The 18,204-nt window shown below is 41.6% G+C and overlaps 1 protein-coding gene across 1 annotated transcript in view; it reads right to left on the reverse strand.

Moving 5' to 3' along the window:
* Nucleotides 1-18,204, reverse strand: part of LOC134572886 (relaxin receptor 2-like) — a 312,105-nt gene that overhangs the window by 20,335 nt on the left and 273,566 nt on the right. The window contains exons 11-13 of the mRNA XM_063432173.1: nucleotides 11,353-11,424; nucleotides 5,026-5,097; nucleotides 3,604-3,675 (exon numbers count right to left, since the gene is read on the reverse strand). Coding sequence (XP_063288243.1) covers nucleotides 3,604-3,675; nucleotides 5,026-5,097; nucleotides 11,353-11,424 — 216 coding nt within the window. The remainder of the gene's footprint in view (nucleotides 1-3,603; nucleotides 3,676-5,025; nucleotides 5,098-11,352; nucleotides 11,425-18,204) is intronic.

The raw sequence follows: 18,204 nt of genomic DNA on the forward strand, positions 1-18,204 counted from the left end.
AGCAGCATGGACGCTACTACCGACCTCGACCACGGAGCTCCAGACGCCCACGGCAGGGGCAAAAACCCCCAGAGGCGATCCCCTTAAACTGCCTGGCACACAAAATTGCCAACCCATGGAGGTCACAACCTTCACCGGCTCGACGCCGCACATGGAAAGCGCAAGAAGGGGGAGCAGAGCCTGGCACCAAGCCACCTCATCAGGTCTGGACTTTAAGTGGCATAGGCTGAATGTCCTGAGCAGAACTATATCAACCAAGTGTAGCCAAGGGATCTGCCAGCTATACCATATTAGCATGTTATACCTTAGATTAGATTGTATTCACTTTTACTCTTATTTCCTTTGTTTATGCAGCACTCAGTAAGCATACGTTTTAACAGACAGAGACAGATATGTTGCATGCTCCAACCAAATTTTTGTCTACACATATATGTGCTAGCACAGTCATACCATGAGACCTCTAAGTAAGATTAAGAACAAATAACGTTGTCACATACATATCGATTATCTAGCATAGCATGATTACCGCGTACTACTATAATCTCCTAACTTGTCTTTTTATGTTATCGATGCTTACAACCGCAATAATCGATGACTTTGCTCCCTAGTTTAAAGAGTTATACCTTGCTTTCTGTGAATAGTTGCTTTCATCTCCTTTTCTCAAGCCTGCTGTCAGGAAACAAAATGCACATATTGTCTCTCGGTTGATTCCCTACAGGCAGATATGATGTCTTGTCGTAGGCTACCACTAGTCTGTACAGCCACCTACATGCATGCCCTACTGCCTGTCATGTAAATATCTAGCCTGGAGCAGGGATTATCACAACCTGTCACTGACAGTATGGATTGCACAGCATCAGATTCAGTATGAGCACCCTGACAGATAAGCGAGACTAGCCTGCAAAAGCCTGTATGTTATTCACTGTTTATATTGAGCTCACTAACTCAGCTAATATAACTAGACGAAATGAACATGTTATTTAAATTGTGGCTATTAATCTTGTTTCCGTGCCAACACATACCAAGCGAGGTCTTTATCGTTACTTGTCTTATGCCTGCATCTATTTTAACTCCAGTGACTTCTATTTAGACAAACGCGACTAGCCTGTGTATTAATATACTTTAAAAAAAAACTGTGCCACTTTCTCATGCCATGTATATGCTCCACATTGTTATCACTGTTTGCTTATGCTGTTGTGGCATCGTGAACCTCTGTATTATCTTGTGCACAGACAAAATAAAGAATAAAAAAAAAAAAAAATAATTATGAGCAGAATGGCATCAAGATTTCTTGTCTCTGTATCATCAGTTGTCAAAATGATTTATGCCCAATCAATTAATATCATCTGCTGATGTTGTATTCGTAAGTGATTTGTTTAAAAGGATATGTGAAGCTGGTGTTAACCACTCTTATTTTAATGTTTTATAAGAAGAATAAATAAAAGGAATCTAAAATTAAAAGATTTCACAGTTTCACAAGTTCTTGCATTTGCTGTACAGTCCCCAGATTTACGGTTTCTATAGTGGGAATTATGGAAACATTAAAAAAGTGATAGTAGATCTTAATGCACCATTAACTTTCTGTCTATGTACATTCCATTAACCATGGTGCAGACCATGGCTGACTCAGCTACTATCAACTTAGTTCAGGAAAACCATGAATTATACTATATGCAGTGCATTGTTTATTTTTAAATATATGGACACACACACACATGGTGGAACTGATCCCACATATGTGTTTACTGACATAGGTGATTTTAAGCAGCCTTATAACATTTAAAAAAATAATCCTCAAAAAATAAACTGACTGAGCTAACATCCCACTTATATAACTTGTAAAAACCTAAGTAAATCAACCCAAATGAGATCAGCTAAATGTAGGAGGTACTATCCGTAAATGTCTTGATGCCAGGAATCAATTGTACGATGCCGGAGAGTACTTCCGGGTATCAATGACGTCATGACGATCACGCGTCAAATGATGTCATGACATTCACGCGTCAAATTACGTCATCGTGTACTCACGTCAAATGACATCATCACATTTCAGCATGATCACGTGTTCCGGCAACCCCAGTGAACTATAATGTGATGTAGCGGCCAAAATTAGTTAAAGTCAAAACGGATTTCAATGTTTATGCTATCTGTATTACCCATCTAGCCATTATGCATAAACATTGAAATCCGTTTTGAAATCCGTTTTGTACAAATATATCCAGTGTGGGAACGGATTTTTCCCTTAAGAGCACCCAGTACCTTCTATACTACTTTAAGAGTCACCCATTTTCAGTTTGAGCTTTTCTTATAATTATATATGCAAATATTTTGTGTGTCTGCCAAAAAAAGTGTGTGCCAGTGAGGGTGTGTGTGTGTGTGTGTGTGTGCCAGTGAATGTCTCTGTCAGAGAGTGTGCTTCAAAAAGTTTGTCAGTGAGTGCGCCGGTCAGTGAGTGTATTTCAAATCAGTGAGATTGTGTGCCTGTCACTAAAAGTGTGTGTCAGTATCTCTGTCACTGAGTGTGTGTCTGCCAGTGAGTGTGTCTGTCACTGAGTGTTTCAAATCAGTGTGAGTGTGTGTCTGTCACTGAGAGTGTGTCTTTCAATTATTGTGTGTGTGCATCTGTGTGTATGTGTCAGTGTGTGTATCTATGTATTTTTCAGTGTGTATGTGCGAGACAGTGTATGTGCACCCGGCAATCAAACGCCAACTGTACATACAAACACATTCAAACACAAATACTAAATACAAGTGCGCCACTTTAAAATAGCAACAGGACATAGACACATACAACTACATTCAAATCTCAACACTACACACAAATAAATACGTACATAGATCCAAACACACAAAACACGCTTACCTTTGTCACCACTTATTTTTTTTCTATTGCATTAAGAAGTGTTTATTCGACAAATATTGCAATGCACTTTATCAACAAATACTGTAGTCTTTACATGTGTTGAATTAGCCTTACAATCAGAGAAACAGGGTGGATGGAGGCTGGGGGTGATACATGGGGATGGGGTGCAAAATGTTGTTCTGCCCCAGGCGACCGTAACTGGTTATGCCACTGGCTATACTGCACTCACCTATTTATAATATAATAATATATTCGCAGTGAAGCTGTATGATGGATATTATTTGCTGTTTAAATAGAAGAACTCCGTCCAACTGGCATAACCAAGGTAAATCCTACCGCTTTTAGATTATCATTTAGTCTGGGTTTTTGTTGCTGGGATTTTTCGCTTTAAAGAGGATTGCTTGTTAGGTAGGCACTAAAGAAACTAATCGCTATAAGGTCACTGTAATGAAAACATTCTTATTGCAATTTGGCTACCTCATTTCTCTATGCCTATTACATAAATCAACAAATGCAGAAAAATAAAATCAACATAATGTCAACAACTATTCCTGAAGGATAGTGCCATGGTCAATAAAATGTGGATTTAACCAGGAATTCTATTCTGGGTGAAAAAACCCAAAAACAAATACAAACAGGTTACCATAGAAGCACTGACATTTCATCACTGACAATCTCTGAGAAAGTGCATCATTTTGATAGCTCATCAATGTTTGATCTGACGTTTAGTTTTCACTTACAAGGAATGCAGGTGAGTCAGAAGATTAAACTGGTTGTGAGGGATGTGCTTCAAAGGGTTGAAGGAGATATTCCTGGAAATAAAAAAATAATATCATTGCATATTCTGACTTTTGACATGATTTGTCCTTATCCATGATAAAAAAAAGGCATGACCACTTCACATCCTGTCCAACTTCCTAATCACAGCTGTGGGAACCACAGAAGATTCAACTCCATTTTATATCACCTGTCAATGATTGTCCAAAAGCAAAATCTGCAAATTTAATAAAGAAGAACGTTGACATCTCTGTAATGTTAATACTATGTTAATTTATCCTGTATCTTTATCAAAATAAGATCTTGTGAGATTTGTGAAATTAAATTAAACGTAGTAAGCCACATATTTATCCTGGAAGCGGGCATCTTCATGTTAGCTCCTCATCAATTATTGTCACAAATGTTGTCCTTTTGTGTGATTGAATATATTTAGTGGAAAGAAGAAACCAAAACAATGTTGTTGTTCTGTTCTTTATCTACATTGTGACTGGGCTAAACTTTGTGATATCATTTTCTTAATCTTTAATATACATGTAAAAAGCGAACATGAATTATTGGTGAATTTCGACATTTAAGAAACGTTTCCAGTGTATATGAACAGTTAATGGGTGCCCAATTTGAAATAATTGGGCAGAAGTATAAATACCGACCAATGTTCTAAGTGTTGACATTAACAAAAAAAAGTTTTGTATTTATTTATTTTTTTATTTTAGTGGAATCACCTGAATCCTCTTAATGTAGCAAAGAGAATATGGTGCTTTAAATCTCTCATTTAGAAATATATGTGAAGAATATTGATATTAATTTCCACTATGAACAAAAATGAAGGGGACAACCCTGGGAGCCTTCTCTCCTAGGATCTTAGAACGGGTGTTCTTGCCAACTTTTAGCATCAGGTGGGGATGGGCAGATGGGTGAGTGGGACTGTGAAATTATGAGGGAGTTGCCTTACTCAGGATTCAATCCTGCTTCTCTTGCTGAGGACAGTTCCCTGATGTCCCCAGAAGTGGGACACCAGGCATGAGACAGGGGACAGGAGATAGAAACCGGGAGTGTTCTGTCAGATCTGAGACTACAAGGAAGAATGGAAAGAGTTCTGTGCAAGAATGCTTCATTGAGCTCCAGTGCAATTTCAAATTAAAATTACATCTTTGAATAAGAGTAACTGGTTTGCAAAAAATATTTGTTTGTAGCTCTAAGTAACTTTTTATAGAAATGACTTTCCATACAATATGGTTTCAGAATGCATGCTACAAGTCATTTGCTACTTTATAAACAGTTTTTGATAAAGTTAATCACCCAAGCCAAAAATACACATTGGTGCACCACAACAAATGACATCTATATAATATGTATCGTCTCATAAATCTTATGACGTAACTCACAGCTGTTGGAGGTCCTGTAGGTTATTGAACAGAGAGGGTGGCAGTTCTGTGATCTGGTTGTCTGATAGGTCCCTAATTATGAAGAAAACAGATATATAAAAAATAAAAGGATAGATCATTAAAAAGATTTTTGAACACCTTTGACTCCATATGGTAAAATACAATATTACACCCTTCACTATATCACCCTCTTTTTGTTTCTTCCATTCTAAATCTGTTGTAAATACTATTGACACAAATCTAGACACAGCATTACTAATTGTTGCCCTAGTAAGCCTCTGCAGCATTGATCAAAAACTGTTGACAAAAAATCCTCCTAATTATCTATGTCGTACCAAAAACATCACACAGATGATCAGCAATATCATGATCATGGTTATCTGGTTAAGATTAGTGTGTAACAGTACCCAAACAAGCATGGCTTGCCCTAAACAAATGATCCACATGGGTAGGCATTTTTAAGCAATAATGAGTTTCTTAGGAAAGAGGCGGGGACAGTTATCTCCCACAAGTCTAGTTTGGTCTAATTTATGCATGAGAATACATTTGTATAAATGGAAGAGTTTGTGTATGTATACAGACATGTATGAATGAGAATGCATGTAGATATATACAGTATCTCACAAAAGTGAGTACACCTCTCACATTTTTTAAAATATTTTATTATGTCTTTTCATGTGACAACACTGAAGAAATTACACTCTGCTACAATGTATAGTAGTAAGTGTACAGCATGGGATAACAGTGTAAATTTGCTGTCCCCTCAAAATAACTCAACACACCGCCATTAATGTTTAAACTGTTGGCAACAAAAGTGAGTTCACCTTTAAGTGGAAATGCCCAAAGTGGACCCAAAGTGTCAATATTGTGTGTGGCCACCACTATTGTCCAGCACTGCCTTAACCCTCATGGGCATGGAGTTCACTAGAGCTTCACAGGTTGCCACTGGAGTTCTCTTCCATTCCTCCATGATGACATCACAGAGCAGGTGGATGTTAGAGACTTTGTGCTCCCCCACCTTCTGTTTGAGGATGCCCCACAGATCTGGAGACATGCTTGGCCGGTCCATCAGCTTCTTTAGTAGGGATGTGCATGGGGAAAATATTTGGTTCGGATCGGCACTTCAGCACTTCGGAACTTTGGATATGTTCTCGTGCAGCCGCTTAGTAGATAACTCCCTAATTCCCACGGTATTAGGGAGCTAAATACCAAAAGGCTGAAAGACCTAAATTGGTCTTTCAGTCAAATTTACTAATACTAAGTAAAGATTACTTAGGGGCATGTCTAGTAAACAGTGAGCAGCCACTCTTAAAAACAAAACAAATCAAAACCCCAAGTGTCCCCCCTCCCGAGCCCACACCCGTGCCCTGAGCAGCGGGTGGGGGCCCTAAATTAGAATTATGGGGGGACCTATTGTCCTCCCCCCTGTCCCCCACCCCTGAGCGGCGGGTGAGGGCCTTAAATACCAATATGGGGGGGAACCTATTGTCCTCCCCCCGGCCCCCTGCCCTGAGCTGTAAGTGGGGCCCTAAATACCAATAAGGGGGGGACCTATTGTCCTCCCCCCCCGGCCCCCACCTCTGAGCGGCGGATGGGGGCCCTAAATTAGAATAAGGGGGGGCTACTGTCCTCCCCCCCTGGCCCCCACCCCTGAGTAAGGTTTAACAGTAGTAGAGTATGATCGAGGACATTGTTTGGTGATCAGCATATTTATTTAATTATTTAATTTTATTGGGCATATCAAAAAAAAATTCACCTGAATCCCCATCCAGTCTAAGTATATGCCTGCAATAAAACAACAAGTACAAGATAACCACCAAATAACCACCTATATCTATATAGCGCCAACAAATTCTGCAGCGTTTTACAGTGGGTGGACGAACAAACATGTAGTTGTAATCAGACAAGATGGACACACCGGAACAGAGAGGTTGAGGGTCCTGCTCAATGAGCTTCCATGCTAGAGGGAGTGGGGTAAAGTGACACAAAAGATAAGGATAGTATTAGACTAATGGCAGTTGCAAGAGAGAAATCAGTCGGGAGCTATTAACAGTTTAATTAATAGTAATTAAATAATAATAATTAAATAATTATAACCCTAACGCTAACAAGTGGGTTTTTAATGATTTTTTTAAGGAGTGGAGACTGGGTGAGCATCTAACGGAGGAGCAGGGCCGTCTTTAATAGTGATTGGACCCTGGGCAAGCATTTGCTTGGGCCCCCTGGACCCTGCTGCCCTCCCACTCCCTGGCATGCAATCATGCCTTACACTCCAACCCAGTGGCGGAACTAATGCAGAGAAGCCCTGGTACAAGAAAGTTGTTTGGGCCTCCCCCTCTAGCACAAGAGTGGCGAAAAGATACATCCCCATCTGTCATACAACTGCCACAATGCTATGCCAGCTGCGGATCTATACTTTGCCCATCCTTGTAGGGTTGTATTTGTGCATTTGAATGTAAGCCTGTTTTTGTATAGAGTATATGTGTGCATGTAGAGGTGTATTTGTATGTACTATTACAATTGGAATGCAGAGGTGTACTTGAGTGTAGTGTTTGCGTTTGAATGCAGTGGTGTGTGTTTGTATGTATGGTTTACTTTTAAATTCAGGTGTGCAACTGTGAGTTGGTGTATGCATATCATTTTGGCATTTTTTTTTTTTAATTCTTTAATTTTGGTTTGTCAGAAAATGCGAGAACACGTCTTGTGCAGTTTGACCGGTTTGCGCAGAAACCGTCCATTGCTTATACAGTTTTGTTGTTACAGGTCATATTTTCATTGCTTACGCAGAAGCCAAATATAGACATTTAGTGTTGGTGTCTTCACAGTCGGTTTGTGTGGATGCCGACCAGCACTCCCATCAGCTGACATTTTTATCATTTAGTAGTTCAAATCATATTAAACGTGTGCTCCTTACATGTTTGTTGATCATCTTTCAGGAGAAAAAATAAGTTTGAAGACGTAGCTGGGTAGGAGAGGAGAGAAGGAAGGAAAATAGGATGGGAGGGAGAAAAGGGGGGGGGGGTGAGACCCTCCCTGGCTTTACAAATTACTGGTATGTTTAGCACCCGTACCCCACTCGCTGTTGGAAATGTGGGTCTGCGCGCTGGGTTTTTGCCACGGGGGGCTTACTACAGGAGGTACGAGTATAGTCTCGAGCCGGTGTTGATATGGGAGGCCTAATTATGGGCTGCTGGAGGCGCGCCCCTCTCGGGATGGAGTGGGCTCTGCTGCCGGGGGGGGGGGTTTAAGTCACTCTTTGTAGGTCTGAGTATTCCACCCATGGTTCCCAAACTTTGAGGAAGCGTGGGTATGTGTCCCGTACCTGAGCTGTCAGCTTGTCCATGAGACAGGCTTCTTTGATGTTTTGTATTACCTTGTCCATGAGTGGGGTGTCTGCCTGAAGCCACACCAGTGCTAAGGCCCTCCTGGCTGCTAGAGTTATTTTGTTTAGGAGCTTTTGGTCTTTGTTGGGTAATGTGTCTATTGGTTTGGCTATTAGAAATGTCCAGGGATCTGGTCTTATTGGTCTTTTAAGTATCGTTGTCAGGAGTTTGGCCACCTCGTCCCAATACCGGGTAAGTCTCGGGCATGTCCACCACATGTGCAGATAGGTCCCCTTTTCCCCACATCCTCTCCAGCATGTATCTGTAGGTGTCTTGCCCATTCTGTTCAATTGCACAGGGGTCGTGTACCATCTCATGAGTGTCTTGTAACACTGTTCCTGGTGTACCACACATATGGAGGATTTGGCTGCCGCCTCCCAGATGTCCTGCCACTCCCCTGCCTCTAGAGTCTGTTTGAGGTCTGCTTCCCACTGCAGGACGTAGGAAGGTGTTTGTGTGTTCTTTGAGGGTGCGCTTAATTGGACATGAAGACGTGTGATAAGGCCGGTACGCGATTCATCAGACACGCAGAGTGTTTCAAAGAATGTGGGCTTGAGTCTAGCCGCCATTTTGGCATTTTAATACTGGGTTTTGTTTGTATGTAATATTTGCCTTCAGGGTTGTTATAGGATGTAGTGTCTTCTAAACATTTGTGTATAGTATTGGTGTTTGAGTAAAGGATGTGTTTTATATATAATTTTGGAGTTTAAAATTAGGGGTGTGTTTGTTTGTGTTATCAGGGATGTGTTTCATGTTGTTTTTGATTGCTGGGATGTATACACATACACAGTTACATACACATCAACACACATATAAACATACTGGCACATGCACATACCTTGACACACAGATACACACGCACACAAATTCTGATATACACACTGGCACATAAACACTCAGATACACACCGACACAGTTACACACTGGCACACACATACACACAGATACACACACTCTGACATACATGTGATAATTTTTATGTTTGCAGCAGGGCAGAAGCAGAGAGTTGGAGGAGGCACAAAGCTTGTACATGCTGATGCTGCTGTGGCAAGGCAAGCTGGTACTGTTATATGTAATGCACAACAAGAATAAAGAATTAAAACATAAAATAAACACTGTGCTTAAATGCAACTGCAGCAATAATTAAACTCATCTAAACAGAAAAAAAGCAGTGAGTGGGGGCACATAGTAGAAAGGCAGTAAGTAGGGGCACAGGGTAAAAAAGCAGTGAGGGGGTGAGGCAGGAGCAGTGAGTGGGGGCACCGAGAAGCAGTAAGTGGGGGAAAGCAGGGCAGGGGCAGAGAGTGGGGGCACAGAGAAGAGAAGAAGTGAGTGGGAAAGGCAGGGCAGGGGCAGAGAGTGGGGGCATAGAGAAGAGAAGAAGTGAGTGGGGGAAGGCAGGGCAGGGGAAGAGAGAAGAGAAAAAGTGAGTGGGGAAGGCAGGGCAGGGGCAGAGAGTGGGGGCACAGAGAAGAGAAGAAGTGAGTGGGGAAGGCAGGGCAGGGGCATTGAGTGGGGGCACAGAGAAGATAAGCAGTAAGCGGGGGCACAGAGAAGATGAGCAGTAAGTGGGGGCACAGAGAAGAGAAGTAGTAAGTGGGGGAAAGCAGGGCAGGGGCATTGAGTGTGGGCACAGAGAAGAGAAGCAGTGATTTGGGGAAGGCAGGGCAGAGGCATTGAGTGGGGTGGCTCATAAGTTTTTCTTAAAACTATCCTAGCTGCAGCCATTCACCCAGAAGGAGAGGATCAGGGACTGGATACACTTACCTTCAACTCAGCTTAGTGCTGGCTCAGGCTGATGGGAGTGGGAATGAGCAGCAGCTCATTCCTGCCTCTCCTCTCCATGCTGCTACCTGCTGCTGCCTCCTTCCTCCCGCGGTTCTCTCTTCTGAAGCTGGGAGGAAGTGATCGGCTGTCACTTCCTCCCAGCCAGCTAATACTACAGGGGCCCGGTCGGTTCTTAAAGGGCCATGGCACCCCACCGGGTCCCTGTTCAGAGATACCCATTGGGTGGCCCTAAATGCATGGGCCACCTGATAGGCCCCTCCAAATTGTTGTGGGAAGTGTGGGCCCACGGGGCAGCTGCTTTGGGCCGCCCAGGAGTAACTGGGCCAGGGGCAGCTGCCCCGTTTGCCCTGTGTTAAAGACGGCCCTGCGGAGGAGGGAAGTGAGTTCCACAGGAGTGGTGCAGCCCTCGAGAAGTCTTGAAGGTGAGCATCAGAGGTGGCAGTATGGACAGAAGATAGACGTAAGTCTTCAGCAGAGCGTAAGGACCTAGACGGGACATACTTGTGTATTAGGGAGGATAGATAGCTGGGAGCAGCAGTATGTAAATATGTGAAAGCAAGAACGAGAATTTTAAACACTATATCTTACAGGAAGCCAATGTAGGGACTGATAGAAGGGTGAGGTGTGGGGGAGCAGGCGGACAGGAAGATGAGCCTCGCCGCCGCATTCATTATGGACTGTAACGGCGCAAGCTGGGAGCACGTAAGACCACTGAGAAGCGGATTACAGTAGTCAAGGCGAGAAAGGACAGTGGAATGGACCAGCACCTTACTCACCTTACTCGCATCTGGCGTTACGTAGGGTTGGATGCCTGCAATGTTTTTGAGATCGAAGTGGCAGGATTTGGCGATAGACTGAACATGAGGCGTGAAGGAGAGGTCAGAGTCAAAGAGAGCACCTAAGCAGCGAGCCTACAATAAACTACAATGGTCTAAAGTAGCCCTGGGCAAATGGTAGATTCCAAGATATTGCAGAATTACAACTACCATTATGTTTTGCTAACCTTTAGAATGGCAACACATCATGGAAGATGCAATTCTATAACATATGGGAATCTACCTTTTGCCCTAAAGCATCCCCTTATACTGAGCATTTTGGACGGTCTTGTATGGCTGGTATCAATTATGGGAGAACAACTGAACACAGAAGCACTCACAGATCCACTAACTTGCTCATCTGGGACAAAGCTCCCTGTTGGATCTTGTGAATCTTGTTTCTCCGCAGGCTCCTAAGAAAGAAGGAAAGAAAAAAATGTCAAATAGTTGTATACAGGTGACATCTCTTTTAATTATCTGCAGGTTTTAACCCCTTAAGGACCAAACTTCTGGAATAAAAGGGAATTATGACATGTCACACATGTCGTGTCCTTAACCCCTTAAGGACAGATGACGGATATATTCCGTCATGATTCCCTTTTATTCCAGAAGGTGTGTCATTAAGGGGTTAATGGGTTAAACCCTTACTGTCTCACATTCATATCTCGTCAGTCCATTCTGCTAGGAAGGAGAAAAGTATTTATTTTATTTATCACTGGTAATTATAAAGCACCAACATACTCCGCAGCTCTGTACAATTAGGGGAGAATGCACAATAGACACATTCAAAAGGTAGAGAGGGCTAGGCATGTGCATGGGAAAACATTTCGGTTCGGTTTGGCATTCCGAAATTCGGGATTTTTGCAATTTGGGACTTCGGCAATTCGGCACTTCAAAACTTCGGAACCAACCGCTGAAGGGGTGGGGGCCCTAAATACTAATAAGGGGGGGACCTAAGGTCCACCCCCCTGGCCCCCACCCCTGAGCGGCGGGTGGGGGCCCTAAAAAAATGTCCCCCCCAGGTGACTAGGGGTCCCCAAACCCCTAGTCACCCCCTCCCCCCCAATAAAAAGTATCCCCCTACCTACCCACCTCACCTTAAAAACTAATGAGGGGGGACCTTTAACTAAGTACCTGTAAAAAAATTTAAATAAAACTTACCATTCGATGTTTTCTTTCTTCTAAAACCTTCTTTTTTCAGCCCCCAAAAAAGCCAAATAAAAAACCATAATAACCGACGCAATTATAAAAAAAAATAAAAAATAAAAAAAATAATCCATCTTCACCCATGGAGGGCTCCGCACAGACTGAGCTCTGCAGGACGGGGGAAGGCTCGCCCTGCAATTAGGCTCAGAGCACTCTATTTAGGAAGACCAATTTAGGTCTTTCAGCCTTTTAGTAGATAGCTCCCTAATACCGTGGGAATTAGGGAGTTATCTACTTATTCATTCCTATCATTACATTGACAGGCTAAGTAACTTACATTTTATATGAATGTATGTTACTTGATTGTTGTAAGTGTTGCAAATGCTTACAGCTGAATCCTGGCTATGTTTGTATACTTTTTATTTAACATTATTTACAATGTAACATTCTTCTTCTTTCACTGGTTAAGTATATTAGTACTTAGGCAATACTGTGCTTCGACACTTCGACACTTCGACACTTCGAAAATGCGAAAATTCGGTAATTTCGGGACCTCGGCAATTCGGACATTCGGAAGTACCCGAATGTCCGAATTGTCCGAAATTCGTCAGAATACATATTCGGACCGAAACGAATTGCACATGTCTAGAGAGGGCCCTGCCCTCAAGCAGAGCATCTCTTAATTCTAATTTTGTTAACTAAATACATTGGCTTCTGAATTGCAACTGTTACTGCCCTTGAGAGCAAAGACCTCCTGCCAACTTTTAAAACCGGTGTACACAGTGAATAATTTACCTTCTATTTCTATATTTCTTTATTACCTGTATGTATCATTTATCTATAATTCACTATTCACTGTTTACTAGACATGCCTTTCCATCCTGTTACTCCAACAACATTCTTGACATATTGACTGGTATTACTGTTTGTACTCCCTTACACTTCTAAATAAAGAATGTTTAAAAACTAATCTCAAACCAATATCTGTAAGTAAACAACTGAGCAGTTACAAGAAAAGAATCCGTACATTTTATTGTTTTATTATTATTTTATTATTATTATTATTATTATTTATTATTTTAAGTTTTGGGTATTGGATTCACACTTACCAATGAGAACAGGCAAATACTTTTTTGTAGAATGAATGTGAAAAAAGTGCAATTATGACGCTAACTGTAAAGTGCTAGTACAATCACCAAGTGTTGTGCCACGCCACATAACACAAAACAAAACACATAGTGTAAACTTAAGTAAACCAACGCATAGCCTCAAGCGCACAACAATAAAGTAATAAAATATTACCACAAATACAGTTTATATAATTCTTTATTTTTGTAGTGCTTTGCAAGTTTCACATATAAACGCAGACAGTGCAAAGGTATCACAGAAAGTATTCGTTGGTAGAGTACATGACATGTCTGAATCAATGCACTTTTTTGGGGGGGTTATAATATCAAGATATTCATGCTTAGGCCTACATAGGGTAAGATAAGTGATGATAGATTGCTAATCACAGGCCAAACATGCTGAGAGAGAGGTATTAAGACGTATGCAGGCTTAAGTAATGCAAGAGGAAGTAAGTTGCTTAGAATTCAATGAAAATAAAATCATACTGCATGGTATAAGTTTGTACATGTAAGTTAAACTGAAATATGAACTGGACTGGAGGTAAGTATCAGAGCCTCAAGCTTCTGCCAACGATGACATTGTCCCTTGAGATGTATAATGTGGGAACAGGACCACATGCCCATTGAATTAGTCCCTGTCAGCCTATGCCCACTGGGTATGCATAACTGTCCAGCATGGAGGTGACTTGCCAGGGAGCGACACACTCGCTTGGTGGGGAGATGTCTGCCACTGATAGCATGAGAGGTGGCTGTGGTGGTCTCTTGATGCAGCTTAGAGCAAACGCTGGTATAGTAGGACTTGCCATTCCACGGCAGCGGCGGTCAGGACATCAGTCCACACCTCGGCATCTTAGGTGGTAGCGCGGCTTGCAAGGCATGGCAGATCTGCTGTGTTTTCCGGCGGTGGTATATGCTGCCAGTAGTCCTGCAGACGGAGCTGCTTGAAGGTAGGCAAAGTTGGCGCCCTGGCGTGGGATGCACTGTGCTCTGCAGGCTCGACAGGCCGTTATTAGGCATTAATTCCCTCCAATGTGGACCAGGATACCCCCCCACCGGTCCGTGGGGGGGGGGGAGCAGGACCCACAGGACATGTCTCTGGGCTGCTGCACGGCTGCCAGGTTCCGAAACAGGACGGCCCCGTTCTACACCCACATGGGTCGCAGGCCCCGAAGCCTCGCATCACCCCCTGGGGCTGCAAGACTCCCGATCTCGGGTCGCAATGGCGCCGTCAACTACCTGGACACGGGAGGTATTATCTTGACTCCGGGCAGGTTGTACACTTAGTATTTTCGTCAAAATAGGCCAAATCCTACAGGAGCCCCTCCAGCCTGCGACAGCCTGCGATAGGGTCCTTTTCAGTAATTATTGTGCACTTTTTCTTCATTTTCACGTGATTTACAGTGCGTTTGTGTCCCCATCTGTCACTTCCGGTTCCATCACTGTTCACATACGTCAGGATGTCATTCAGTGCACGCATATAACGTAATTGCCACAATTTGGCCCGAGCACCATCTATATTCTGGTTGCCAACAAAAATGTCCATTTTATTTGTAGACAAGCAGATCTCTATATTGTTTTCACTATGTACATAAACTATATGGTTGAGGAAGTGCTTTTATTTACTGAGGGAGTCTCTATGGACACTCAGATATAAATATAGTAAAATATAAAAATAAATAAATACATTATTAAACAATGGAAGTAAATACAACCCTGAAAAAAGTGGAAATTAGAGAAAGAGGGAGTTTGTTCAATTAATAAATATAAAGTACATTTTAAAAATGTATAAACGCTAATAATATACATGAAATAAAGGATGATACATTAAAATCAATATTTAACCCTCTAGGTACTATAGTATCTAAGTAAAAGATCCATTAAATTTCAAAAAAAATTTTTTATATATTCTTTATTTTTGTAGTGCCGTGAAACATACATGAAATGACAGTGACACACACAGTGACAATGCACGAACACAACGATTAAATACATACGTAAGTTGAGAGTATAAAATGTCAAGATGAACTGCACATTTTTTGTTTTTGTTTTCAAATGTGAAATAAGAGTAATCAAGAGTAATCAAGCTAAGCAAACATACATGTTGAGAGTGTGTGTGGATTAACATGCTTATAACAATGGTTATGATGGCTATGATCGAGCAGCACTCTCAAGCTAAGCTGCCATGTCAGATTGTGGGTTGATAGCTAAACTGTGGTAACATGAGTAATTTGTGCTCACTAGCAAACTGGGAAAACAGAACTGTTGTTTAATATAATCTGGATATACAGTCATAAGAAAGTCTCGACATGGAAACGACTAAAAATTAAATATTTAGCATGCTAGACTAGAAAAAAATGGTTAAATGGTGGCATTTGACTATATCAAGAAAGCAGTTATGCAGGAGTTAACCGCATGGTAACATTAGGATGAGGCTGGTGTCGGCAGGGTCACCTCTGTGAACCTTGTGCTCCTTCATCTGATTCCCGATTTTGCGACATGCCGTTGGCGTCTTGGGAGACAGTCACTTGTAGGGAGGTATGCGCAGCATGGGAGCTCTGATGGTGAGTGCCACAGAACCTCTCTTGCATAATAGTCAAAATATTGATGTGCAAAAAAAAAAACAGTCCCATATTGGTGGATCTTGGTCTAGCCCAATGCTTCGGCATGCTCTGCTCCCGGTTTCGAGTGGTGAACAGCTCCGGGTCCTTTTGGCATCAGCTGAGTAGTGGTAGGTGCTCTCTGGCCTGACCGGGTGCATGGAGATCTCCAGACCTGCAGTGTGATCTGATGCAGGTTAGTAGTTTGCATTTGTTTTTCTGATGTGGGCGATCGAGCTGTCTGTTCACACTGCTTCTTCGCCTCAATGGTGTCCCAGAACTTAGCATAGATTAGGTCCAGTTTGGCCAGATTAGGTCCAGTTTGGCCAGAGTAGCTTCGGCTGAGCCTCTACTAGTGATCGCCACCATCTTAGAAGCCACGCAGTGCCCCCTCACATTGTGGGGATATTTATGGGATAATAATAGTAAACAGTTGAGAATTGCCCACTATTTCAATTCTCAGATCCCAAAGATCGTTATCGTGTAAGTGAAATGTATTCCATATAAATAAAATCACAATTTGTTATAAAAATAGATACAATTTTTGGTGACATTTTAAATAATAATAATAAGTGACATGCGTGACAATAATCAATGAATATTTAGTATAACATGGTATGCAATTAAATGGCAATACACAATCCAATGGTTAAAGACAAGATTTATGACTGTCTTTCACAGAGAAACGAAAGTGAAACTTACACACAGACACAGTTTTGCAGCTTAAAGCCATAAAACTTTAGCTGACAGTTAAAATAACCCTTTCAATGCTGGCTAGACCTCCTAAGTAATTAAGACCTATTCTCATGTGATTTTAAATAAAATAACATTTATACCAGCTCATTAGTAATTTCCGGGAACCATCCAATAAGAGTAATGTACCATGTTCTATAAGCAGAATTTTAACTTGCCTGAACAGATATTTTATCTTATTTTATAGCAAATCAATACACCTGGATAAATATCACGATATGCTAACATGTGATATGTCACATTAAATACATAATTATTGATTTCTATCTGCAGAATGGAATGTTTAATCATATACTTCTTAGTTAACTAAGATTTCTAAATATCTAAATCTGATCGTGATTTATCCAGTCATATATCATGCTATTAGACTTTTTTTAATTAATTTAGATTAATTAAATGAAGCCAGTATAATTACCAGTTGAGTAGATATTTTCATCAGATTAGTAGGTATTCTCAGGAATTTGAATGTCATGGGTCTCTTTCTCTGTCTCCGGACTTAGCCTGCTTCTGACTATCTTGCTTCCTTTGCCTACCTTGCCTTCTCTGCATTCTCTCTCTTCCCTTTGTCTTAACTTTTTAAAGGAAAATTCACTAGGTTATAGACCAATAGAAACACTGGGGGTGTGGTTACCTTCCAGATAACAATTTAAGTATTTGGTCTATAGAGGGCAGTCTCGTCCCACTAAACATACCTATCCAGGAAAGAGTTAACTTTTCCTGGTGGCTATTTTGACGTAATTTAGCTTATCTTTATGGTTATTCATAACTTAAGTTTTCTGTCAGTTCAAGAGTTTTCTTCAGACAGTGTGTCTGGCAAATTCTGCTATAATTTCTAATATGACAGTTCGTAAACTTAGTCTCACCTTTCACTACAGTGGGAATCTTGTGAAATTTAGAAAGTAAAATTAATTACTAAGTCTTATCTGGTCACTGGTGTCTGGCTTTCTTGTGTGAAGCTAACATTAAGAAGAATATTCCATCCCCCTTCTCTGTTAGACTCATTGTATCACTGGGTTTGTTTATATAATACATTCCTTAGCTTCTGGCAAAGTGGTTAGTTTTACAGAAAGGATAGAAATTTTGTGTCTCTTTGTTAACTTGAAAATAACAAAATGGAGTCTGGTCTGTTCAGAGTGACTCTGACAATATACATTTTAATTTCTATCATAGCACAAAAATGTCTGCCGATATAAATACCCTGACAACATGGCAACGGCAGGTGCAGGGATTAGCAGTTTGGAGAACTCCTGGGACTGGGTGACCCCCACCGGTCCAAAGGGAGGGGGAGTGCAGAAGTTTGCTTAGTTTAAGGGAATGCAGCGTCTGGAGAGTGGCAGTCTCTCTGACCTCTGTGGAGCTTGAAGCACCATTTTATGCAGCTGTTTGACTTGTGTGGTGAGGCCCTCCATATCTACCTTGCTATCTTGCAATCACGCAGTTGAATATTACGCGTCTATTCTCTGTCATCCACAGCCTTCACCTTGTGCTGCAGGGCTTTTATGTCTGCTTGTGTCTCCTGGAGGCCTGACTTCCACACCTTTCTCAGCTCTACCAGCAATCTTTTGATGTC

The sequence above is a fragment of the Pelobates fuscus genome, chromosome 9 (genome assembly GCF_036172605.1).
Source record: "Pelobates fuscus isolate aPelFus1 chromosome 9, aPelFus1.pri, whole genome shotgun sequence".
In the NCBI taxonomy this organism is placed as follows: domain Eukaryota; kingdom Metazoa; phylum Chordata; class Amphibia; order Anura; family Pelobatidae; genus Pelobates; species Pelobates fuscus.